This window comes from Myxocyprinus asiaticus, chromosome 31 (genome assembly GCF_019703515.2).
Source record: "Myxocyprinus asiaticus isolate MX2 ecotype Aquarium Trade chromosome 31, UBuf_Myxa_2, whole genome shotgun sequence".
Lineage (NCBI taxonomy): Eukaryota > Metazoa > Chordata > Actinopteri > Cypriniformes > Catostomidae > Myxocyprinus > Myxocyprinus asiaticus.
The window spans coordinates 34,990,318-35,017,645 of NC_059374.1; the positions used below are offsets into that span (position 1 = coordinate 34,990,318).

Sequence of the window (27,328 nt, forward strand, 5' to 3'; positions counted from 1 at the left end):
GTCTTTTATAATATAATTGTTTTTAATCCTACAGATATTTGTTAAAAAATTCCCATTTAGTGTAAATTTGAATTATATGAGACTATAGTGCATTATAGTATCAGTGTATAATTGATGAGTGTTTTTCCCACACGTAACAAGTCATCAATCTGAGACACTCGGACGTTTCTGTTGCTCACCACAACATAATCTTGTCGTGTAACTTTATCTCCACTGATTGAGTTGCAGTGTGAATGGGAGTTCAATGAACTGCCTCCATTGACACTCGATCATAAGCGCGTATCATTTTACCCAATCAGAACCCCGAGAGCGTCTCCGGTCACTCGAGGAACTGTTGCTGTGGAGACACAATACAATACTTTTAAAACCAAACACCTAGGAGTTAAGATTGTCCACTGATGGCAAGACTTGTAGCTGAGTATGATGATTATGAAACGGTCGGTCCATTCCGCTCCTCCCGCTGTGGTTATCGGATCTAAAGTCTGGAGAGACGCGACTGTCCGCTCGATCCTGCGCGCGGAGGATCTTCTGCGTAAAACTCATGTAGGTCAACTGGACTCTTCTACACGGTACCGCAGCCACAGTGTTGGGACAGTTTCCTACAGACTTCCTCAACTGACACCTCACAGTGTGAACAGCAGCGTTGAGAAGGAGCACGATGAGAGTGACTTGGAAAAGACAGAGAAATTACGACTTAAATCTACTGGAACTGCGGTAAAGTAACCCAGATTGTCCCAAATTTGGCAGAATTTACACACACACACACACACACACACACACACACACACACACACACACACACACACATACAGGTGCATCTCAATAAATTAGAATGTCGTGGAAAAGTTCATTTATTTCAGTAATTCAACTCAAATTGTGAAACTCGTGTATTAAATAAATTCAATGCACACAGACTGAAGTAGTTTAAGTCTTTGGTTCTTTTAATTGTGATGATTTTGGCTCGCATTTAACAAAAACCCACCAATTCACTATCTCAAAAAATTAGAATACATCATAAGACCAATAAAAAAAAACATTTTTAGTGAATTGTTGGCCTTCTGGAAAGTATGTTCATTTACTGTATATGTACTCAGTACTTGGTAGGGGCTCCTTTTGCTTTAATTACTGCCTCAATTCGGCGTGGCATGGAGGTGATCAGTTTGTGGCACTGCTGAGGTGGTATGGAAGCCCAGGTTTCTTTGACAGTGGCCTTCAGCTCATCTGCATTTTTTGGTCTCTTGTTTCTCATTTTCCTCTTGACAATACCCCATAGATTCTCTATGGGGTTCAGGTCTGGTGAGTTTGCTGGCCAGTCAAGCACACCAACACCATGGTCATTTAACCAACTTTTGGTGCTTTTGGCAGTGTGGGCAGGTGCCAAATCCTGCTGGAAAATGAAATCAGCATCTTTAAAAAGCTGGTCAGCAGAAGGAAGCATGAAGTGCTCCAAAAGTTCTTGGTAAACGGGTGCAGTGACTTTGGATTTCAAAAAACACAATGGACCAACACCAGCAGATGACATTGCACCCCAAATCATCACAGACTGTGGAAACTTAACACTGGACTTCAAGCAACTTGGGCTATGAGCTTCTCCACCCTTCCTCCAGACTCTAGGACCTTGGTTTCCAAATGAAATACAAAACTTGCTCTCATCTGAAAAGAGGACTTTGGACCACTGGGCAACAGTCCAGTTCTTCTTCTCCTTAGCCCAGGTAAGACGCCTCTGACGTTGTCTGTGGTTCAGGAGTGGCTTAACAAGAGGAATACGACAACTGTAGCCAAATTCCTTGACATGTCTGTGTGTGGTGGCTCTTGATGCCTTGACCCCAGCCTCAGTCCATTCCTTGTGAAGTTCACCCAAATTCTTGAATCGATTTTGCTTGACAATCATAAGGCTGCGGTTCTCTCGGTTGGTTGTGCATCTTTTTCTTCCACACTTTTTCCTTCCACTCAACTTTCTGTTAACATGCTTGGATACAGCACTCTGTGAACAGCCAGCTTCTTTGGCAATGAATGTTTGTAGCTTACCCTCCTTGTGAAGGGTGTCAATGATTGTCTTCTGGACAACTGTCAGATCAGCAGTCTTCCCCATGATTGTGTAGCCTAGTGAACCAAACTGAGAGACCATTTTGAAGGCTCAGGAAACCTTTGCAGGTGTTTTGAGTTGATTAGCTGATTGGCATGTCACCATATTCTAATTTTTTGAGATAGTGAATTGGTGTGTTTTTGTTAAATGCAAGCCAAAATCATCACAATTAAAAGAACCAAAGACTTAAACTACTTCAGTCTGTGTGCATTGAATTTATTTAATACACGAGTTTCACAATTTGAGTTGAATTACTGAAATAAATGAACTTTTCCATGACATTCTAATTTATTGAGATGCACCTGTATGTTGGGGTTTCATGTTTTATGAGGACTGTCCATAGACATAATGGTTTTTATATTGTACAAACTTTATATTATATCCCCTAACCCTACCCATAAACTTAGCCCTCACAGAAAACTTTCTGCATTTTTCATTTTCAAAAAAATATTAGTATGATTTATAAGCTGTTTTCCTCATGGGGACTGACTGATTGTCCACACAATGTCAAAAATTTCAGGTTTTACTATCCTTGTGGGGACATTTGGTCCCTACAATGTAGGGACTACCTGGACACACACACACACACACACATACACACACACACACACACACACACATATTTAGTTCCTCTTTATTTTAAAAATTGCACAAAGGTGGTGATGAGGTCTAACCTTACAAAACCTACCTTTGGTGGTACCATGGAACAGTGATGGTTTCAGATGGTAATACTATGGTATTAAATTATTAGTATATTCATATACAGTACCATGGTATTTACATGGCACCCCAAGGTACTCCAAAGAACACTATGGTATGGAATTATCATTTAACAAATCCAAAACACTGTACTTTTACCATGATATATGTCCAAAAACATGTCATTTCCAATGATACCATTTCAAAATAAATAAATGAATAAAGGTAATACCATGGTTACCATATTTTTTTATACCATGGTATTCACAGGGTATCCCAAGGTACTTCAAAAAATATTTAGTAATTACCATTTAACATATCCAAAGCAAAATGATTGTACCATGGTATCAAAAAAAAAACAAAAACAAAAACAAAACAGAAAGAAAGAAAAAAAACATGGAATTACTACTGCATGGTAATAACATGTTTGATTTATACCATGGTCTGTTCTAATACTCAATTCTGATTGGCTGGAATGTGTGCAGTTCAAACCGTTGAATGCACAGGTAGTTCCAGTCTGTTTAAATCACTGTTCTATATTAATGCGCTTTCTCTGCTGTCCCCCTAATGACACATTGGGAGAGTTTTATGCCTCTGTTCAAAAGAACTCAGGACGTGAATATAGAGTCAGAGCTGGGATTAACCATCACATCACAAAACAACATCATCAAGTCACGCAGTGTCATCTTTAAATCAGCTGTGAAGCTACAGGAAACATGGAAAAGACAACAATGTTCATCAGCCCCATATTACTCACCCCAAGCGTTTGTTTGGAAAGTCTTTCGCTGTCCGACAAGACGAGCCAAGATGATTTATATTGTAATATGATAAATATTGATTGAAAATGGCTGCCCTACTCCACATGTGCGCCTATAACTGCTAGAGGGTGCCCCGTGATCACACATCGCTGACTGAAGCTCTGAATGGAGATTGTTTCATAACATGCAGCTTTTTGCAGTTTAATAATCATGCAAGGCCACGTCGCAATTTCATTCTTAATTTAATTAATCCTGCAGCATTAATGGATACCATCTGGATGTCTCAGAGGTCAAAGTCTGCAGGATTAGAGCATTTTGGACAAGGGTGTGTAATTGGCTTGAACATTGGAGGGGGGTTGCAGTGGGGGGGGGGGGTGTACCCTCCTCATCATGAACAGTAAGTGCAACTTTTACAACTATCACGTCAGCAACACCGCTTATTCCTCATTATTGTGAAAATGACAGCGAATAGAAATTGAATATTACATGTTCTCAAGAGTGGCAACCCTTCTACATTATGTGGCTATTATTATATCTGGATTGAGTATTTAAATTCACAGTTTTTAAAGAGTGTTTGGTTTCCAAAAAAACGATATTATCGCATTACTTTATCTCTGTGTCTGATTTAGAATGGGCAGAACTCTAGATCTAACAACCTGTAAATAAAGTTAACCGTTATCTTTTATTCTTCCAGTCAATAATTCGCACTGCATTAATTAATGACAGCTTTAACTAATCAATGCTAGCAAGTGACCATGGTAAAAGAGGGATAATCCATGGCTAGGAGTGCTTTAAACTATTTTAAATGCACTTTGTGGAGTCAACAACCTTCTGCTTCGCGTCGGGTGGTTCTTCGCCTCCACTTTGTGCATTTAAAATCGTTTAACGCACACCTAGCTGTGGATCTCTTACCTATTTGTTAGTGTAATATCAAAAGATCTGGGCTGGTAACCAAAAGGTTGTAGGTACCTAGTGCATAATTTTAAACATATATATAAATATTATATATTACATAAAAATATTTTAGCCTATTTTTAAGATTCACACATTTCAATTTCATAAACAATTCCATCAAAATGTATTGTGTAATTTTTAACTAAGTTAAATTAATAAAAAATTTATATATATTTAACTTTTTGTTAAAAAATGACTCAATACAATTTGATGGAATTTTTTATGAAAATAAAATGCGTGAATTTTAAAATATTTTTTTTTAGTGTGATAGCGAACTACATACTGACAAGGCAGATTGATCAGTTAAATTAAAGGTCAAGTATGTAATTTCTGCGCTACTAGTGGCACCAAACGGAATTACAAAAATAAAGTATGTTTTCAAACAATCCAAACCCATTCGACGTATCACGCCATTTCGCACTCTCTGATTTCCTATGAATAAACAGAGTCCATACTAAATAAAAGGTGATAAACTTTTAACGTCGTATTAAACAAGACCATGATAACATATACATACCGGACAGAAAGCGTGGCAGAGGAATCAGGTCGTCCAAAAACATCACCGGATTGAACGTATAAGAGGTAGGATGGTCCTTCTGGTAACTAGTAAGTGTAACGATACATATTCCGAGTATCTTATGAATTTATCTGGAGCTCGATAGTAATGAGCTAACTTGTGTGGCAATACCTTGAGGGTAGCTTACCTCTCGTGAAGCAACTTGGCAAGTTTGGCATCTCCATCGAACCCCCAAAATTCCATCAAAGTCCTCCACCTTGTAAATGCGATGCCAGTGTTCACTCCAATTTTACTCTGTCCTCTGTCTCTTTTAGCACATCTTCAAATTTTGGTGAAGCTAAATTTATTTTCCTCTGTATACGTCTGCATTGGATGTTCATATTCGCCCGACTAAGCCTAAATGCACCAAACGCATGCTTTAGGTTGAGCTAGAAAGGGTTAAGTGGGGTTGACTGGGCCGCTCAAAATATAAACATCAATGTTTTGATAGTGCCTGGGAGGCTCTGTGTTTATACTTTTGGGGGAGGTAAACCCACGAATGGCTTACTTATAGTTCTCAATTAACAATAAACCGAGATAGTTGAACGTATTTTGACATAAAAAAAAAATTATATCCCCTTAAAAATATATACAGTAGTATACATCACCCTTGAGCAAGATACTTCAGACACAGATAGCTCTAAGGGGACTGTCCCTGTTATATGTCTTTTATTTTTCTTTCACAGTTCACTTCTGGAAAGATTAGTGCCCCCTTTCCCCCACCGGCCTTGCATCAGCAGAGTGCAGAAGTCAGCATGGGTGTGGTTGGTGAGTATATACGGGGTGTGCGTGAGGTGGAGGGTCACCTGCGCAGACAGGCGGGCAGGGTAACCCAAGAGGGCACCAGGGTGGAACACCAAAGGGAGCGACTGGAGAAACTACTCCACAGTCTCAGGAAAGCTTTACAGGTCAATCAGCAAAGTGCAGATGGGAGGATGTTTCGGCCAGCTACAACAGAGACTGTGAGTTCATAAAGTATCTGTAATGACTGGGCATGAATGTGTAGTCAAATATACTAAGAAATGTGAATTTGTCAGAATTGACATAAAAGCATGTTAGACCAACAATAATATGAGATTACTGTTATAGGATTAATGTTTGCTCTTTGTTGTAAGAAAGATGTATGTGACTGGAATGTTTTGGACAAAAAAAAAAAAGTCGGTGCAAAAGCAGGCCCTCCACTGGAGAAAATGTTTTAGCTCCTTGTAATGACTGTTTAAATATGTTGTCAAGATACAAGACGGAGCAGACAGTCTTCTGCACCATGAACGAAGAGGCTTGAATGTGTTAAAACAGGAACTTGAGAGCATGTTGAGAAAGACTTTGATTCAACAACAGGTGAAAACATGAGCCTTGCTGGATACTATCAATATCGAATGCCTGTAGATCATTATTTTTATACAAAGTGGAACGCCACTTTTAAAAAAAAAGTATAATATATTACAAACTTATAATTTACTTATATATTATATATATACTATCTAGTCTAAAGATTACTATGGTACAGAGCCCCTTAGAGGACAGGGCTGGATTTTTTTTTCTGAAATAGTTTTGCGTGCCCTCGCAATAAGTTTTGCGTTCCCTCGCAATAGTGTGCGTTCCCTCATAAAACATTTTGCGTTCCGTCACAATAGTTTGCATTCCCTCGCACAAGTTTTGCACTCCCTTGCAATAGTTCGGGTTCCCTCGCAATAAAATTTGCGTTCCCTCACAATAGTTTGCGTTCCATGGCAATACGTTTTGTGTTCCCTCGCAATAGTTTGTGTTCCCTCACAATAAATGTTGCATTCCCTCGCAGTAGTTTGCGTTCATTCGCAATAAATTTTGCATCCCCTCACAATAAATTTAGCATTCCCTCGCAATAGTTTGCATTCCCTCACAATAAGTTTTGCGTTCCCTCACAATAGTTTGCGTTCCCTCGCAATAGTTTGCATTCCTTCGCAATAGTTTTTGTTCTCTCTCAATAGTTTTCGTTCTCTCTCAGTAGTTTGCATTCCCTCACAATAAATTTAGCATTCCCTCGCAATAGTTTGCATTCCCTCGCAATAGTTTGCGTTCCCTCACAATAGTTTGCGTTCCCTCGCAATAGTTTGCATTCCTTCGCAATAGTTTTTGTTCTCTCTCAATAGTTTTCGTTCTCTCTCAGTAGTTTGCATCCCCTCACAATAAATTTAGCATTCCCTCGCAATAGTTTGCATTCCCTCGCAATAGTTTGCGTTCCCTCACAATAGTTTGCGTTCCCTCGCAATAGTTTGCATTCCCTCACAATAGTTTGCGTTCCCTCACAATAGTTTGCGTTCCCTCGCAAAAGTTTTTGTTCTCTCTCAATAGTTTGCATTCCCTCGCAATAGTTTTTGTTCTCTCTCAATAGTTTGCATTCCCTCACAATAAGTTTTGCGTTCCCTCACAATAGTTTGTATTCCTTCGCAATAGTTTTTGTTCTCTCTCAATAGTTTGCATTCCCTCATAATAGTTTGCATTCCTTCGCAATAGTTTTCATTCTCTCTCAATAGTTTTCGTTCTCTCTCAAGTTTTCGTTCTCTCTCAATAGTTTGCATTCCCTCGCAATAGTTTGCATTCCCTCACAATAAGTTTTGCGTTCCTTCACAATAGTTTGCGTTCCCTCGCAATAATTTTTGCCTGCCCTCGCAATAAGTTTTGTGTTCCCTCACAATAAATGTATAATGGTATTACAACAGTAACCATATTTTAACCTTCATATTAGTAGTGACACCTTAGTAAAAATACAGGAAAACTATGGTAATAAAAATCATAATTTTGTGGTTATTATGGTTTTGTTAAACCATAGCAACCACAAGATTAACCATGGTTACTACATGGATAGAGTATAGTGTATTAAAAACATGGTTTCCCCCCCCAAAAAAAACATGGTTTCTTAAAAAAACCCCGAAAAACATGGGTAGTCTATAACAGTCAAGGTTACTACAATATCACTATAGAAAAAACAGGATTTCCGCCAAAAACTATAGTTTCTACAACCTACAATATTATTTTACTAAAACCATAGTTAAACTATGGTATTTGTATAGTAAAACCATAATCACCACAAAATTATGATTTTTATTGCCATTGTTTTAATTTTTCTGTAATATCACTATGGTTTCACTACGAATATCATGGTTAAAATATGGTTGCTGTAGTAAATTTATTGCAAGGGAATGCAAAACTATTTCAGAAAAAAATCCCACCCTGTCTTCTAAGAGGACTCTGTAAAAGATAGACTATATAGTCTAAAATGCTTATTTATGTACAATGGTCCAGGCATTTTTTTTTTTAAATCTCAAATTTTACATTTAGAGACATTAAAATTTGCAAGAACCAAAGAACACAAAATATCTGTTTTTAAACTTTGAGGCTTTGGCTGACAGCAGTAGGCGACTGTTAGACTGTGCTTTGGAGAGGTCCAGAGTAACAGAGCTTCTTCCCCAGCATGGTTCACTCTCAGCGGGTGTAAACACCTACCCTTCTCCCCTCTCACTGCAACCTGACCCTGCTGGACCATTCACTCCAGGTACCCCGGGCCACTTTTAAATGAAAGTCTCTCTCTTGCTTTCTCTCTTTATTACACAGATTTAAAGTTAAAAGGGTTAATCACAAGACAGATGGCATGTAGACAGTGAATAATCTGACTTAAAGGGATAGTTAACCCAAAATTGAATATCTCTCATCATTTACTTACTCTCATGCCACCCCAGCTGTGAATGACTTTCTTTCTTCTGCTGAACACAAATGAAGATTTTTAGAAGAATATTTAAGCTCTGTGGGTCCCTACAATGCATGTGAATGGTGACCAGACCTTTCAAGCTTCAAATATCACATGAAGGCAGCATAAAAGTAATCCATATGACTCCAGTGGTTTAATATATGTCTTCAGAAGCGATATAATAGGTGTGGGTGAGAAACAGATCAATATTTAAGTCAGTTTTTACTATAAATCACTCATTCTGAAAGTGAAAGTGGAGATTTATAGTAAAAAATGATTAAAATATTTATCTGTTTCTGACCCAAAGTGATTGCATCATTTCAGAAGACATATATTAAACCACTGTTTATCACTGAGTTATATGGATTACTTTTATGCTGCCTTCATGTGATATTTGGAGCTTGAAAGGTCTGATCACCATTCACTTGCATTGTATGAATCTACAGAGCTGAAATACTCTTCTAAAAATCTTTGTTTGTGTTTAGCAGAAGAAAGAAAGTCATACACATCTGGGATGCCATGAAAGTGAGTAAATTATTAGAGAATTAAAATTTTTGAAAATAAAAATTTACTTTTACTCACACCCTCATTTTGTTCCAAATCCTTATGAATTTCTTTCATTTTCATGTCATTTTTTCATTCAGAATTAAAATTAATAGATGAACTATCCCTTTAAATGACAATAAATGGTGTTTACAATAAAATAATGATTTCAATTCAAAATAATGAATCAATCAATGACTGTTAATGGAACCTAATCTCTATATGTGTCTCTTTCTCTGTCATTAAGAGTGCAAACAATCTTTGGATTCATCAGCAGCAGTACTACGTGAATCTCAGCAGTTCAGAGAGTACGTTACACAAGTCATGAGTGATGTCATCAGCAAGCAAAAAGCTCTGCACCAATCTGCTAGTGAGGCCCTGCTCAAGAAAATCACTGAAACTCTCACCCTGGAGGTTTGTGAGGAGATCTCAGCGTGGAAAGGAATGTTATTCTGAAGGGAAATCCTGTTTATCTGTGTGCAAAAAAAGATGTATTCATATTTCATAATATTTCAGTACATTATTTATTCTAGATTATTTAAGGTGATTTCCTTTTTTATAATATTTTATTTATTTTCTTCTCTCCTAATCAGCAACATTTAACACTGAGCTCAGCTGCCATGAGACAGGCCATTTACCGCAAACAGAGACAGATGCAGTGTGCTGCCTACAGTCTTGGTAGAGCAATGGTGTGTTTCATTTTTAGTCTTGAGAGCCAATTAATCACCACAGTGACCTACAAGAAAGTGCATATATTGTGTTAAGGATAGTAGTTAAGGATACAATCAACTAAAATGAACCTTGAATTTCCAATAAGAACAGAATAACCTCCAACACACGACCTGTTAACATTCTGACTCCCTGTTTGATGTTTCTAAATTGAATTCATTGCAGGGTCCTGTTTCCAGTGCTGAACTTTTCTGTCGTGAAAAGTTGAACAGGCCCATGACTCAGCTGTATGGAAGGCATTCAAATGATGGGCTGCCAGAATCGGACCTCCTAACACAGGTGACAAGCGCCTGATGGCGTTTTTATTCATAATATTCCTCTAATCAATAAATTATAAAGAGCAGAACTTCCTAGGCTTTGGCTTTTGTTGTTACACCTGAACCCACTTACATGTTTTTTTGTTTTTTCGTTTCTATTTTTATATCTAAGCTGTCAATTATAAAGGGCAAACATCCTAAGCTTTGGCTTTTGATGTTACATTTTCATGACAACCCATAATAATAGGCACGAGATGGCGAAATCGTAAGATATCATATGATTTTTATTCCCATAGAGATCAACCAATCAACATACAGAATTGATACAATATAGGTTTAGGGTTTGGGTAAAGGGTTAGACTTTAAAGAAATAGTTCACCCAAAAATTAAAATTCTCTTATCATTTAATCACCCTCATGCCATTCTAGATGTGGATGACTTGTATTCTTCTGCTGGACACAAACAAAAGTTTTTAGAAGAATATCTCAGCTCCGTAGGTCCAAACAATGCAAGTCAACAGGGTCCAAAACTTTGAAGCTCAAAAAGCACATAAAGGCAACATAAAAGTAATCCATATGACTCCAGTGGATTAATCCATGTCTTCAGGAGTGATATGATAGGTGTGGTTGAGAAACAAATACATTTTTAAGTCCTTTTTTTTTTTACTATAAATCTCCACTTTCAAACAGCCCTCCTAAGCGCTCTTCTCTTCTAAGAGTTCTTCTTCTTTTGTTTTTGCCGATTAACATTATTCTTGCATATCACCACCTACTGGGCAGGGAGGATAATTTATAGTAAAAAAGGACTCAAATATTTATCTGTTTCTCACCCACACCTACAGTATCATATCGCTTCTGAAGACATGAGCTGAGTTTGGAATTGCATACTACCCATACTACTCTTACTACTTATTCCATATCTGTCTATGGCAGAAACAGTAAGGGTAGTATGGTTCAATTCCGAACTCAGCGATGGATTTAACCACTGGAGTTGTATGGATTACAACCCCAATTCCCAAAAAGTTGGGGTAAAAACAAAAAGTAGTGATTTGTAAATTATATTTTGTAAATTCTATATTGAAAACGACACATTATATGATTTTTTACCTTGTGAATTTCATTGTTTTTTTAATGTACAGTAATTTCAAATCAGATGATTGCAACACACTCCAAAAAAGCAGAGGCAATTTAAGACCAATAACAATTTGATGAGTTAAAATAATAAGGCAATGTGAAACAGGAGATGTTAAACAGGTGAGGCAATTGTGTCATAGTATATAAGAAGCCTCCAAAAGATCATTCGAGACTTGTCAGTTTGCTAACAGATGCTTCAGCAAATAATCCAGCACTTTGAGAACAATGTTCCCCAAAGACAAATTGGAAGGATTTTGGGCATTTCACCCTCTACAGTGCACAGTTTAATTAAAAGATTTAAGGAATCTGGTCAAATCTCGGTGCATAAAGGGCAGGACGAAAACCACTTCTGAATGTGCATGATCTCTGATCCCTCAGACATCGCTGTCTTATAAAGCTTAATTCATCTGTAATGGATATCATGACATGGGCTCTGGAATATTTTAGTAAACCTATGTTAGTCAACACCACTCGCCGCTGCATCCACAGATGCAAGTTAAGACTTTACTATGCAAAGCAGAAGCCATACATCAACACTGTCCAGAAGTGCTGCCGACTTCTCTGGACTCGGTCTCATCTTAGATGGAAAGTAGAACAGTAGAACCATGTTTTTTGGTCTGATAAGTCATTGAACATTTCAAATAGTTTTTGAAAAACACAGTCGTTGTGTTCTCCGTGCCAAAGAGTAAAAGGGACATCCAAGCTGTTATCAGCGTCAGGTCCAAAAGCCAGTGTCTGTATGGGCGAGGGGTGTGTCAGTGCCCATGGCATGGGTAACTCGCACATCTGTGAAGGCACAATTAATGCAGACAGATATTTACAAATTTTGGAGCAGCATATACTGCCATCCAGCACCGTCTTTTACAGGGATGTCCTGGCATTTTCAGCAGGACAACTTCAAACCACATACTGGCCAAATAAGCAGAGAGTGCGAGGGCTAGATTGGCCTGCCTGGAGTCCTGACCATCTCCAATTGAGAATGTGTGGTGCATTATGAAGCGCACAATACGGCAATGAAGACCTGCATAATGGATGAATGGGGGAAAATTCCACTTTTTAAACTTAACAAACTTGTGTCTTCGGTGCCTAAATGCTTAATAAGTTTTATTAGAAGAAATGGTGATGTTTCACAGTGGTAACCACTCGACTGTCCCAACTTTTTTGGAGTGTGTTGCAATCATCTGATTTGAAATCACTTTACATTAAAAAAAACAAACAATGAAATTCACAAGGTAAAACATCATATAATGTTTAGTTGTAGTGCTTTCAATATAGCAAAGGGTGAATATAATTTACAAATCACTCCTTTTTGTTTTTATTAGCATTTTTCATACTGTCCCAACTTTTTTGGAATTGGGGTTGTACTTTTATGTTGCCATTATGTGCTTCTTGGAGCTTCAAAGTTTTAGACCCCGTTGACTTGCATCGAATGGACCAACAGAGCTGAGATATTTCTCTAAAAATCTTTGTTTGGGTTAGGTGTTAAACTTTGTAATAACATTGTTCGTTGGTTCCGTTATTTTTCTATGGGATTAAAAGTCAGCCAACTCATGCCATTTCTTCCCATCTCATACTATTATTATGACTTGTCATGAGACTGGGTTGCATGTTATATGAAAAAGTTAATCTTTTTGAACAATTTTGTGAATGAAGGCTCTGACAGTTTGATTGTTTAAAATGTAATTTATAGATAATCATATAGAGCACAAATAGAGCAGTTTTTGTTTTTAGAATCAAGATATAAAATGTAGGTTGATAGTTTAAATTAAACACCTAATTTACAAAGACATTGTGTGATCTGTTAACAGAGATATATCTTCCTTGTACCCTTTAGGGAACTTTCATGCTCCGGAAACATTTGGAATCTTCAGGGAAAGAGATCGCAGAGCTGCAAGTTGCCCATCAGCAGCTTGAGGATGATATGTATGGAAAGCGGGCCGCAGCCAGGGTGGACTCTGATGTTGTCCGGCTGCGTCAAAGACTTGCACGTCCCCAATCTATCAGGCCTGCAACGAGTTAAAACTCTATCCACAGCAATTTAACATAAATATGGTGCTCTGGTTTTCAAAGGTGGAAATCTGGGGTCTTTCTACAAAGTTACGGTGTAGTGTTAAAATTGATGTTTTTTTGAAAACCTTGTTTATTCAGGATATATGCATACAAAGTGTGTGACGTATGAATAAGTTTAAGATTTACTGGACAACAATAGTAAAATACAACATCCATACGCACAGGTGCTGTCTATATGTATCATTTTCACTCTAGATGCAGAGTATACCTTCATCTAAAAGTACATTTATGAAGACAAACACACTATTTAAATAACCTAATATTATGACCCGTTTGACACATGGCAAGAAAGATTTATGTTCTGGTACAATTCTGATACAAATACATCACCACCAAGGCAAAGTAGTGTCTCTGTAAAGGAATAGTTTACGCATTAAAATGACAAATTTATTGGTGCTTTTATAGTGCTTTTTGGCATTTTTGGAGCTTGACAGGACATTCTGCAGAACAACTAGTTTTGTGTGCCATGAATAAAAGAAAATCATTTGGTGGTGAGTATATGATAGATGAATTTTGTCGATAGATGAACACATTACAGGCACAAACACGCACACAGACACACACACACACAGTCGTTTCATTTCTACAGTGATATGGTAAAAGACAGACTCTTCTGACTGTTGTTTGAATTGTGCTGAATGAGTCTTAGCTGTGTCTCCAGACTCTTTCTCTCTCTCACCACTTTCTTCCCCTCTTCCCTTAATCTCTCCCTCTCTACCTCCACTCTCTTCTCCTCCTCTTTCAGCTGCCTGAGCATCTCCTCAAACTTCTTCAATTCTTCCTCAAACTGCTCTCTCTCTTTCATCAGTCTGTCCTTAAGTTCAGTGTGCTCTCTTTCTCTCTGGTCCAGTTCTTTCTGCCGCACTGCCATGGTCCCGCTGACTGTGCCACCTGTGTCCAAATTCTGCTACGAGGAGTGACACAGGAATTATTGCACAGAAGTCAAAAGTTATCAGGGCTTTTATTAGTTACAAATAGTCTAGGCTATTTCAAATATGGATCAAGACATTGAAAACTTTTTTTGTTTGGAAATCCAATTTCATAATTCCTTCTCTTTTTTTAACATGCCAAACAAAGACATTAAGCTTATTTACTTCAATTACTGTTGCTAAAATTAGATGATTCATAAAAAAAAAAAGAAAAAGAAAAAAAGAACCAACAGTAAGGAATATTGACACACCCACCTTTTTAACATCATAATCACTGGCAGGAGTTAAGGACGAAGCTTCCCCCTCCAGGAGGAGGTGTTTTTGCACTTCAAAGCAACTGTCTTGTATCACTATAGCAGCCTTCAAAATAAGAGTATGCTGGTTTGTACATTTAACAAACAAACATACACATTTTAATGCTATGAATTAAACAATAAACAAGGATTCCCACCTGCAGACTGTACAGTATATGGATTAAGTTGTGAACACTCTCTGCTACCTAGAGAAAGTAGTAGATAAAAGGTAAATATGTCATACATTATTATCAGACACACTATATACACTAAATTGTTTGTAAATGTGTTTACTCAACCTTTAAATAAATCTGCTGGGAGGGGCTTATTGGGGCTATTGTGAGAGGCCCCATCCCTGTTCCTACCAGAGCACATCTCCTGCTCCTACCCGGCACACTTTGTTCATTACCTTGAGAGAAATAGATAGATACTATTTGTTTGTAATTTTTGATCCTGACTGATTCTGTACTAAGAAACTATTATTTCTAATTGCTGCCATAAAAGTAACATTTTGAGTCCTAGGATGTGAACAGATCAGAATAGAATTTATGAGTTGTCATTATAACAGAATTGGTGTTGGTAATGTAATTACTCACTGGTCACTCTGTCCTGGCCACAGTTGTCGTGGTTACGTGGTGACCACATGAAAGGGAAGAGCCAAGACAATATAGTGATAGCCAGCTGCACCACTGGGAAAGAAAAAAGAGAAAGAGAGTGAGTTCAGTTAAGAGTGCCTGACTGTGTATCTGTGTGAGTGTGTGAGAGAGAAAAATATGGATATGTTACCCTCTTCCTGTGCATCACACAGCAATGTTATGCCTTGAGGGGTGTTGTCTGGGTGGGGTTGAACTAGCAGGCAACAGGTAGCCAGACTCCATCTACCAGTTCCTCTACAGATCCTCAACTTTTCCTCAATAACAGAGCACACCTGCATGTCCAAAGAGAACAGCGCCTCTACACACACACAGAGAACACATACACAAGCAATCAGACATGATGGATGGATGGATGAAGTGGATGGATGGATGGATGGATGAAGTTGATAGATGGATGGATAAAGTGGATGGACAAAGTGGATGGATGGATAGATGAAGTGGATGGATGAATGGATGAGGTGGAAGGATGGATGGATGGATGAAGTTGATGGATGGATAAAGTGGATGGACAAAGTGGATGGATGGATGGATGAAGTGGATGGATGGATGAATGTAGTTGATGGATGGATGGATGGATGAATGGAGTTGACGGATGGATAGATGGATGGATGAAGTGGATGGATGAAGTGGATGGATAGATGGATGGATGAAGTGGATGGATGGATGGATGGATGGATGGATGGATGAATGAAGTTGATGGATGGATGGATGGATGGATGGATAAAGTGGATGAAGTAAATGGATGGATGGATGGATAAAATGGATGTATGGATGGATGGATGAAGTGGATGGTTGAGGTTAATAGATGATGGATGGATAAAGTGGATGGATGGATGGATGAAGTTGATGGATGGATGGGGAAGTGGATGGATGGATGGATGATGGATGAATGGTGTTGACAGATGGATAGATGGATGGATAAAGTGGATGGATGAAGTGGATTAATGGATGGATTGATGAAGTTTTTGGATGGATGGTTAAGGTGGATGGATGGGTGGATAAGGTGGATGGATGGGTGGATAAAGTGGATGGATGGATATATGAAGTGGATGGGTGGATGGTTAATGGATTGATAGATGGATGGATGAAGTTGATAGATGGATGAATGTATAAAGTGGATGGGTGGATGAAGGCGATGGATAGATGGATGAATGGATGAATTAATTAAGTGGATTGATGGATGAAGTGGACGAATGAATTAAGTGGATGGATGGATAGATGAAGTGGATGGATAGATGGATGAAGTGGATGGAGGGATGAATGGATGGATGGATGAAGCTGATAGATGGATTTATGGATAAAGTGGATGGACAGATGGATGTATGGGTGAAGTGGATGAATGGATCGTTGGATGAAGTGGATGGATAGATATACAGTACAGGTGGATGGATGAAGTTTATGGATGGATGGATAAGGTTGCTTTATAGATGGATGGATAAGTGGATGGACAGATGAAGGCAATGGATTGATGGATAGATGGATGAATGGATGAAGTGTATTAATGAATTAAGTTGATGGATGAATGGATGGATGGATGGGTTAATGGATTGATGAATAAATGGATAAAGTGGATGGATGAATGAATGGATGGATGAAGTTGATCAATGAATGGATGATAAAGTGGATGGACAGATGAAGGCAATGGATGGATGGATAGATGGATGAATGAATTAAGTGGATGGATGGATGAAGTGTATGGATGGATGGATAAGGCTGATGGATAGATGGATGGATAAGTGGATGGGCGGTTGAAGGCAATGGATTGATGGATGAATGGATGAAGTGAATGAATGAATTAAGTGGATGGTTAATGGATTGATGGATAGATGGATGAATGAATTAAGTGGATAGATGGATAGATGAAGTGGATGGGTGTATGGATAGATGGATGAAGTGGATGGAAGGATGAATGGATGGATGATGGATGGATGAATTTGATAGATGGATGGATGGATGGATAAAGTGGATGAATGAATGGATGGATGAATGAAGTGAATGGATAGATATATAGTACAGGTGGATGGATGAAGTGGATGGATGGATGGATGAAGTTTATGGATGGATGGATAAGGTTGATGGATAGACGGATGGATAAGTGGATGGGTGGATGGATAGATGGATGAAGTGGATGGATGAAGTTGATGGATGGATGGATGGATAAAGTGGATGAATGAATGGATGGATGAATGAAATTAATGGATAGATATATAGTACAGGTGGATGGATGAAGTGGATGGATGGATAGATGAAGTTTATGGATGATGGATAAGGTTGATGGATAGATGGATGGATAAGTGGATGGATGGATGAAGGCAATGGATTGATGGATGAATCGATGAAGTAAATGATGGACAGATAGATGAAGTGAATGAATGAATTAAGTTTATGGATGGATGAAGTGGGTGTATTGATAGATGGATGAATGGATGGATGAAGTGGATAGATGGATGGATGAAGTTTATAGATGGATGGATAAGGTGGATGGATGGATGGATGGAGGCAATGGATGGATAGATAGATGGATGAATGAAGTGGATGAATGATTGGATGAATGGATTAAGTTTATGGATGGATGGATGGACAGGTGGATGGATGAATAGATTGACTGATGAATGGACAGATGGATGGATGTGTACCTTGCAATTTCTGTATTTTCTTGACTTTGATCTCCCCCTCGATCTTCTTGATGTGATCATCAGGAAGGCTGAAACAAAAATGTCATTCAGAATAAATAGAATCTCACATTCACACACTCCCTATCTTATCATAAAACATACACACCTTTCAGAAGCCTGTCTCAACAGTGTCATCCAAGTATTACGTTCCTCACGAGAGCAAGTGTGTATCTCGTACATCTCCGGTCCTCCAGAGCACTCACTACTGATCAGAAATAATCCTCTCTCCTGATTGGCTATCTCTCTCACAATGAGTCTCTTTAAGGGCATCACAGACGGCTTCTGCTCCTGAAGACACAATATTGTTTTATGCACTGCCGGCCAAAAGTTTGGAATAATGTATTTTGCTGTTTTGGAAGGAAATTGGTACTTTAATTCACCTGATCACAAAGTATAGTCAGGACATTACTGATGTAAAAAATAGCACCATCACTATTTGAAAAAAGTCATTTTTGATCAAATTTAGACAGGCCCCATTTCCAGCAGCTATCACTCCAACACCTCATCCTTGAGTAATCATGCTAAATTGCTAATTTGGTACTAGAAGATCACTTGCCATTATATCAAACACAGTTGAAAGCTACTTGGTTTGTTAAATGAAGCTTAACATTGTCTTTGTGGTTTCTGAATTGCCACAGTATGCAATAGACTGGCATGTCTTGATGGCGCCGCGGATGGCCACTTCGGTGTGGTGCACTCCTATTGTTTTGTTGTATTTGTTTGTTTGTCCTGTGTTTAGTAATCTTTTTCCAGTCAGTTTTACCAGAGATGAACTGCTGAATATTCAACAGCTTATACCAGACATTCTTTTCCCGGTTTTTGAATATTCAGACATTTTGCTAGACATTTTAGTTGGAGGCGCGGCATTGTTGTTCAGGAGATGCAGGTGAGGAAGACAAGCTGGTGCGCTGGTCAAACTCCGTCAGCGGGGCTTTCGAACAACGCTGCCGAGCATTCATCTTGCGAATCTCCGCTCTCTTCCTAACAAAATGGACGAACTACATCTCCTCACCAGCACAAACTTGTGCTTCACAGAAGCCATTCCGGACAGCGCATTACATCTGCCGGGCTTACAGCTGTTCAGAGCGGATCGCATTGCGGAGTTAACAGGGAAAACGAGAGGTGGTGGAACATGCTTTTACACCAACGAAAGTTGGTGTACAGATGTAACAGTGTTAAAGAAGATGTGTGGTCCTAATTTGGAAGCGCTCTTTATTAACTGTAAGCCTTTCTACTCGCCGCGGAAGTTTTCCTCATTTATTCTGGTGAGTGTGTATATCGCGCCAAATGCATGTTTGAATGCGGCGCTGCAACAGCTGGCTGATCAAATCACAGACACCAATACCCGGACTCAGTTATTATTATTCTTGGGGATTTTAACAAAGCAAACCTCACACGTGAACTGCCCAAATACAAACAGCACATTACATGCCCCACCAGAGACAGGAACATACTGGATCATTGCTACACAACAATAAAGGATGCATATCGCTCTGTCCCTAGAGCAGCTTTGGGACTCTCTGATCACTGTCTAGTTCATCTTCTTCCAACCTACAGGCAGAAATGAAAATCAACCAAGCCAGTAGTAAGGACTGTAAAGAGATGGACCAATGAAGAACAGCGGGAATTACAAGCCTGCTTCGATTGCACGGATTGGAGTGTTTTTGAGGCTGCAGCCACAGACCTGGACGAGCTCACAGATAATGTTACATCATATATCAGTTTCTGTGAGGATATGTGCATTCCTACTAGGACTTATTTAAAGTTCAACAACGACAAACCGTGGTTTACACAGAGCTCAGGCAGCTTCATCAGGCCAAAGAGGATGCTTACAGGGGTGGGGATAAAGTCTTGTACAATCAGGCCAGGAACACACTGAACAAGGAAATCAGAGTTGCTAAAAGAAGATACTCTGAGAAGCTGAAAAACAAGTTTTCAGCTAACGACCCTGCATCAGTGTGGAGTGGCATGAAACAACTCACAAATTACAGGACTCCTACGCCCAACCCTGTGGTTGACCAACAACTGGCTGACGACCTGAATGTGTTCTACTGCAGATTTGAAAGGCCCAATCTCACACCTCATACCCACTCTGACCTTCACTTCACACAAACACCAACACCTCCTGCAACCCCCCTCCTCCCCCCTCCTGATACTCAACCCACACTTAAGATCTGTGAAGATGATGTGAGCCACGTCTTTCGGAAACAAAAGACGAGGAAAGCTTCAGGTCCAGATTGAAGAATTGCAAATAAAAAGTCACTTTTGAAACAGAAAAATAAAAAGAAAAGGTTAGAGTGGGCAAAGAAACACAGACATTGGACAACAGATAATTGGAAAAGAGGATGCTTACAGGAGTGGGGATAAAGTCTTGTACAATCAGGCCAGGAACACACTGAACAAGGAAATCAGAGTTGCTAAAAGAAGATACTCTGAGAAGCTGAAAAACAAGTTTTCAGCTAACGACCCTGCATCAGTGTGGAGTGGCATGAAACAACTCACAAATTACAGGACTCCTACGCCCAACCCTGTGGTTGACCAACAACTGGCTGACGACCTGAATGTGTTCTACTGCAGATTTGAAAGGCCCAATCTCACACCTCATACCCACTCTGACCTTCACTTCACACAAACACCAACACCTCCTGCAACCCCCCTCCTCCCCCCTCCTGCTACTCAACCCACACTTAAGATCTGTGAAGATGATGTGAGCCACGTCTTTCGGAAACAAAAGACGAGGAAAGCTTCAGGCCCAGATTGAAGAATTACAAATAAAAAGTCACTTTTGAAACAGAAAAACAAAAAGAAAAGGTTAGAGTGGGCAAAGAAACACAGACATTGGACAACAGATAATTGGAAAAGAGTGTTATGGATCTTAACTCCATTGAGCTTTTGTGGGATCAGCTAGACTGTAAGGTGCGTGAGAAGTGCCCGACAAGACAGCCACATCTATGGCAAGTGCTACAGGAAGCGTGGGGTGAAATGTCACCTGAGTATCTGGACAAACTGACAGCTGGAATGCCAAGGATCTGCAAAGCTGTCATTGCTGCACGTGGAGGATTGTTTGATGAGAACTCTTTGAAATAGTTTAAGAAGTTCTGAATTTTTTTTTTCAAACTATAATAGCAATTTTTCATGTTATTAATGTCCTGACTATACATTGTGATCAGTTAAATGCCACTTTGGTGAATAAAAGTACCAATTTCTTTCCATAAGAGCAAATTCTATATTTTATTCCAAACTTTCGGCCGCCAGTGTATATTTAAAATTTATTTGACAAAGGGAGATACATACATACATGTCTGTTTATCACACTTTCATACTAGGAGGACCTTAATGCATATGCCCACAACCAGAAAGACATGGTATATGGTATAATGTCTGTATGTATACGTGTGTGCATGTACCAATGCGGCAAAGATTAACTTCTGTTCTTTCTCCTGAAGAAAAGCCAGAACATCTGTGAGGAGCAAGGCAAGAACTTCTGGAAAGAAGGAATAGTGAGACTGTAGGGGGAATGCAATTGTGTGGTATATATTTATGAAAAAGAGAACACAAATACCCCCACCCACTCTTCAGTTTGAAGTATAACATAATATTGAGGTGAATAATCACTTTTACGTAGGAAAAGTACTTCAACAGAACCCCTGACCCCAAACACACCTTTCAATCTGCCTGAGGTGGTCCTACACGCCAGCGCTGATGCATGTGTGAGAGTTCGTTGTTCTTTCTGCAGGTCTTGTTTGCTGAAAATCTCTCCATTCTTCAGTCGAGTAAAGCTCTTGTTGTCTAGACGAGTAATGATGTCCTGTAGTTTATTAGCACGCTCGTATTCACCTACACGCCGCTCGACCTCCTCTAAAACCGCCCTCAAGCCCTCTAGTGCCACCGCAATGTCATACCGCTCAGCACTGTCATCTACAGGAGTCAAGGCACAATGCAGGATTAGTCGTTGATATATGTCTACATTATTATTACACCTCAGGTTTGATTTAACTGGAAATAAGGCAGATACATTGTCTTTACAACTTCAGTTTATGAATTTTGTAATGTTTGTTCACACTGTGCTCTCTTTGTGTATATTGGCTAAAGCATTTCCATATTACATATGATAAAGGTCTTATAATGTTTGTTTGGAGCTTTTAAGTGCATGTGTTGTTAAGAAGAATGTAGAATGGATTTGCTATTACCTTCTGTGTGTTGAAGGAGTCTTTCTAACAGAACAGGGTACTTTGTGATCCTCTGTGTGACAAGCAAAAGGAATTCTGGGATTTCTCGACGTTTGATGACTGAATTGGTACTCTGCTGCTGTAGAGGTGAAAAATGAACATTACTTATTTTAACAGAAAAAGAATGTAAAAATTCTACAGTAAAAACCTGTTAATTGGTTAACTGTCAGTTACCTTACTATAGCCTATATGGTGAAAAATTATATTATATTTCAAATAACAATGCATGTACTTTAAATCTCCTGAGACCCGAGCATGACTGCTGTGTGCATTTTCCATTTCCCTTTTTGATTTGTTACTCGAAGCACCTAATAAACATGAAAAAAGTAATAATAATAATATTTAAAAAAATTATTCTAGAGAAATTAGTTTTCCTAAAAATTGTCTGCAACATACAGGTATGTGGACAGCGGGACTAAGTTGTGAAATTTTAAATAATACCAAGCTACAGAAAGTCAGATTTTTTAAATCAAATTGTTTGAGTGGTCCAAACATAATCAGCAGCCTGAAACAAAACTTTTGATCAGATTTTAGGAGTGAATGCACTTCGACATAGGATGCTCCCTTGCTCCCTAGTTAGTGAATGACTTAACCTTCAGTGTGCTGTCTGTCTGCACTGGTCTCAGAAAAGTTGGAAATGCACCTTATATTCATCCTAATTCCACATAAAGCCTCTGAAAGCTATGATTTCTTCTGAACTGAGATCAATCTGTTTAAATTCATTTGAATTATGCGTTGCGTATAGCGAAGCCAAAATACAATGTCCACGCATGTGTACTTGGGGTCGCACATGGTTCAATTAAAATATTGCAACATTTTGGCAAACACAGCTGCCAGTTCTTTAAGGTAAACTCAACCAATAAAAATGTACAGTGCAGTTGTCGTCATCATAATCGTAACACTCATTTTTATAATAATAGAGTGCAACAATGGCACTTTTCCAAGCATATTGGTCCCAGAAATATATTTCCCATTAATGTTTTCTATTGGAATTTCATAAAATCCTTAATAAAACAGCTATAAGCCATGAACCAAACCATCCGGCGTGAATCACAAGATTACAAACTTTTATTTAAAGCAAAAAAGTATTTATAAATCATACAAAAAGACAAAGATACAAGACTGTATACTTACAGTCTTTAGTGAGGGAATGAACTACAATCCCATGAAATATTGCGAATGACATAATCGAATGAAAAAGTATGGAAAAACAAAACTATTGACTTAAAGTTGTTGATAATACTGTAAGTATAGAAACAAAATATTTTAAGTTTATTGCAAATATTCCAACATTTACAAATGCATAAATAGTTTAAGAGTGTAGGGAGTCAGACTTGATTACATCATTCACAGTAAGTTATGAGAGTGGGGGGTTGCTGCAGAGCAATATTAGTGCACTGTGTTTGCCACGATTCTCTGACTGGTGGATCTTTCTCTGAAGGATCATGTATAGTTTAGTTATAAAAATTAAATTGAAATTACGTGAACTGATAGCTTCAACAGAAGCATATTTCATTGATTAACAACCTCAGAGCTCACGGTAGGTCTGTCTTTAAAGGTTTATAAGTTATCGTTATAAATCAATTAACCTATGGTAAACATTAATGAAATTTTTTACTTCTAGAACCAGACTACTGCACTCTATAATCAAAAGTTTGTATAACCAGACTTCTGCGCTCTATGGTCAATAGATTGTCTAACCAGACTGCTGCGCTCTATAGTCAAAAGTTTGTATTACCAGACTGCTGCGCTCTATAGTCAAAAGTTTGTATTACCAGACTGCTGCGCTCTATAGTCAAAAGATTGTATAACCAGACTACTGTGCTCTATAGTCAATAGATTGTATAACCAGACTACTGTGCTCTATAGTCAATAGATTGTCTAACCAGACTACTGAGCTCTATAGTCAATAGAATGTATAACCAGACTACAGCGCTCTATAGTCAATAGACTGTATAACCAGACTACAGCGCTCTATAGTCAATAAATTGTCTAACCAGATTGCTGCGCTCTACAGTCAAAACATTATATAACCAGACTACAGCGCTCTATAGTCAATAGATTATATAACCAGACTACTGCGCTCTATAGTCAATAGAATGTATAACCAGACTGCTGCGCTCTACAGTCAAAACATTATATAACCAGACTACAGCGCTCTATAGTCAAAAGATTATATAACCAGACTACTGCGCTCTATAGTCAATAGAATGTATAACCAGACTGCTGCGCTCTACAGTCAAAACATTATATAACCAGACTACAGCGCTCTATAGTCAATAGATTATATAACCAGACTACTGCACTCTATAGTCAATAGAATGTATAACCAGACTGCTGCGCTCTACAGTCAAAACATTATATAACCAGACTACAGCGCTCTATAGTCAATAGATTGTATAACCAGACTACTGAGCTCTATAGTCAATAGAATGTATAACCAGACTGCTGCGCTCTACAGTCAAAACGTTGTATAACCAGACTACAGCGCTCTATAGTCAATAGATTGTATAACCAGATTGCTTCACTCTATAGTCAAAAGGTTGTATTTCTTGCTTAAGTAATCAACTTACTCTGAGGAATAATTGTAGTTTCCTGTTACTCTGCAGCAGTTGTTTATAAGTCTTCAGTGCCTCTGGATGCCGACCACAGAAATCACCATACAACTCGATCATCTGAGAGGCATGTGGACCTGAGAACTAAACACACAAACACCCAGTTGTTAAAGAACTCTGAGGCATAATAGCTAAACTTGCTACAGTACATTTAAAGGGGTCATAAAATGAAGAATTACATTTTCCTTGATATTTAGACATATAAGAGGTAACTGTACTATAAAAACAAACTGTGATTTCAGAACTCAAAACTTCTTCCCCAATCTAAAAAGTGCATTTATAGTTACCACCCTGCTGAAACATCTAGTTTTGAAATCTGTGTGTTCGTGAAGTCACAAGACATTGAATGCTCATTTGAATTTACACATCCCACAACATGCGTCATCGCACCCTTGGCCCCGCCCACTGGTGCTAATTTTGAGAGCAGGACAGACAGACCTAGTGTGGCCTAACTATTCCTGAACCCCAAAGGGGACCCATCTGGACTATTTTTAATTATTTTTGTATATAAACATGCATTAGATAGACGTCTTTGACCGCTGTGATGTATCTTGCCGCTTTTAAAAGGCACGGTGTCAAGATAGAACTCTGAAGAGGAGAAGCCATTCTCTGTCATTCAGCTGCTGCACCTTGCTGTTTTGAGCATAAATGCATCATGGACGCATTCCTTCACACATCTGCGCTATTTTTAATCGTTGGTGTTTTTAAACATGCACTAGATGGACATCTTTGATCGTGTTTCCGGCGATGTGCCCTATGTGTGTGCGTCATTTCACCATGCTTTCACTGCAAAAAATCACTTTCTTACTTCCTTATTTTGGTCTTATTTTCCAGTAAAAATATCTAAATATACTTAAAACCAGAAAAAATGAAGCAGAGTGACATAAGCAGAGTGGCATAAGATATTCTGTCTTGTTTTCAGAGAAATCTCACAAACAGAAACATTTAATTGCGGTTTATGCTTAAAACAAGAAAAAATTTGCCAATGGGGTAGAAAATTCAAGTTTATTTTTCTTACCCCATTGGCAAATAGTTTTTTCTTGTTATAAGCATAAACGTTACTAAATTTGGTTTTTTACAGGAAAACATGGCAAAAATACTCAGTAAGAAATATATTTTTTGCAATGTTGGACTATGTGTGTACATTTTTTCAGCTCATATCAGCGTGGATTTTTTGTGAACCAGTCACAAAATGATTCAAGCTTTGCAAAGGAACTGTTATTGGAGGATTGGGCAGTTAAAACACTTGGACCTAATCGCAAAACTTTTAAATGCATTTGTGTCTTATAACTTGCCCTAAAAGCACCACTAATTAATTAATTAAGGCTATTACATCTGTTTGTGTTCTTACTTGCCTGCTGTAACAGAATATCTCCAATTCGTCGAATGATGAAGTTTATGTGCTTTCCTGGGAGTCTAGAAGCCAACTGTCTGGTTTCCATGGCAATGAGAAAGTTTTTGTGAAGAGTCATGAGCTCATCCAGTCTAGGGAAAATCTGACCAATCACATCCTGTTCCAGCTGCACTTCCTCCAACATTCCCCGTCTCAAAACATCAGCCATAACAGAGAGAGTCTGGACATGGTGAAATTCTGTCTGCATCAGCTCTGCAATGACAATCAAACTGGGGTAAACATTTAATCAAATACACACAAAATTTCAGAATTGTTTTAACAGTTATCGACAGTCCTTTAAAACTGTTTAAGTCCTGTAACTCTGCTTACTGACCGTAGATGATTTCCTGCCTCTTGACCACCTCTTTATCCAGTGTTCTGCTGAATTCAGAGTCCACAGCAGCACTCCAGGATTCAGCAGTGTAGTCAGAAGATATACGAGAGAAAGAAGAATCAGCCGAATCTGATAAAGACAGGGTTTAAAATATTAAAATGTGTGAATTGTTATTCAGAAAAATTTCATTCAACCTGTGTGTTGAGTAAGCTTACTGGAGGTGGGGCTTGTTCCTGAGGAATAGCCAATCAAAGACCAGCTTTTCCATAGAGTCAAATCATGGCCACACCCCTCACTGTTACTCCGCTTTCTGCAACAAAAAAGCGCACAAGATATGTCAAAACATTGACATTATGGGTATAAAAAGACAATGAATTAAGCAGAAAACACACATGAACATAAATATACAGACCTGTGAGTCACGGTGTTGGCATTGGTCAGAGACAGAGATGGAGAACTGTGACTTGATGAGCCTGTGTTATTGAAGCATAAATTAGCGCTACACTTCATGATTTGTTATAATATCATATTAATGTGATTGGTTCACTCACATAACAGGATTGAAGAGTCAGTGGTCCTTAGTGGTGCCGAATGGGAATTCTGGGTAGTGAAAATAAATGAAATCTCAAATCTCAGTTTCATGCACTTCTGTACGTCCACCTGAAGTGTTATGTATTTACACTCACCCTTACAAC

The 27,328-nt window shown here is 38.5% G+C and overlaps 2 protein-coding genes across 2 annotated transcripts; one reads left to right on the plus strand and one right to left on the minus strand.

Moving 5' to 3' along the window:
* The first annotated feature begins 4,883 nt into the window (after positions 1-4,883).
* ccdc105 (coiled-coil domain containing 105) lies at positions 4,884-13,868 on the plus strand. Its single transcript, XM_051665761.1, has 8 exons — positions 4,884-5,079; positions 5,740-6,015; positions 6,287-6,391; positions 8,429-8,585; positions 9,568-9,734; positions 9,914-10,009; positions 10,215-10,328; positions 13,274-13,868. The coding sequence occupies exons 2-8, from the start codon at positions 5,809-5,811 to the stop codon at positions 13,457-13,459; spliced, it is 1,032 nt and encodes a 343-aa protein (XP_051521721.1). The 5' UTR covers positions 4,884-5,079; positions 5,740-5,808; the 3' UTR covers positions 13,460-13,868.
* A 180-nt stretch (positions 13,869-14,048) lies between these two features.
* Positions 14,049-27,143, minus strand: LOC127422169 (rho guanine nucleotide exchange factor 28). Its single transcript, XM_051665506.1, has 16 exons — positions 27,046-27,143; positions 26,849-26,943; positions 26,634-26,762; positions 26,262-26,512; positions 24,865-24,990; positions 22,253-22,370; positions 21,726-21,980; positions 21,470-21,546; positions 18,169-18,350; positions 18,024-18,091; positions 15,518-15,685; positions 15,328-15,420; positions 15,031-15,140; positions 14,890-14,937; positions 14,694-14,798; positions 14,049-14,413 (listed from the first exon to the last, which is right to left on the minus strand). Exons 1-16 carry the CDS (start codon positions 27,141-27,143, stop codon positions 14,093-14,095), a joined length of 2,244 nt encoding a protein of 747 aa, XP_051521466.1. The 3' UTR covers positions 14,049-14,092.
* Positions 27,144-27,328: the final 185 nt, after the last annotated feature.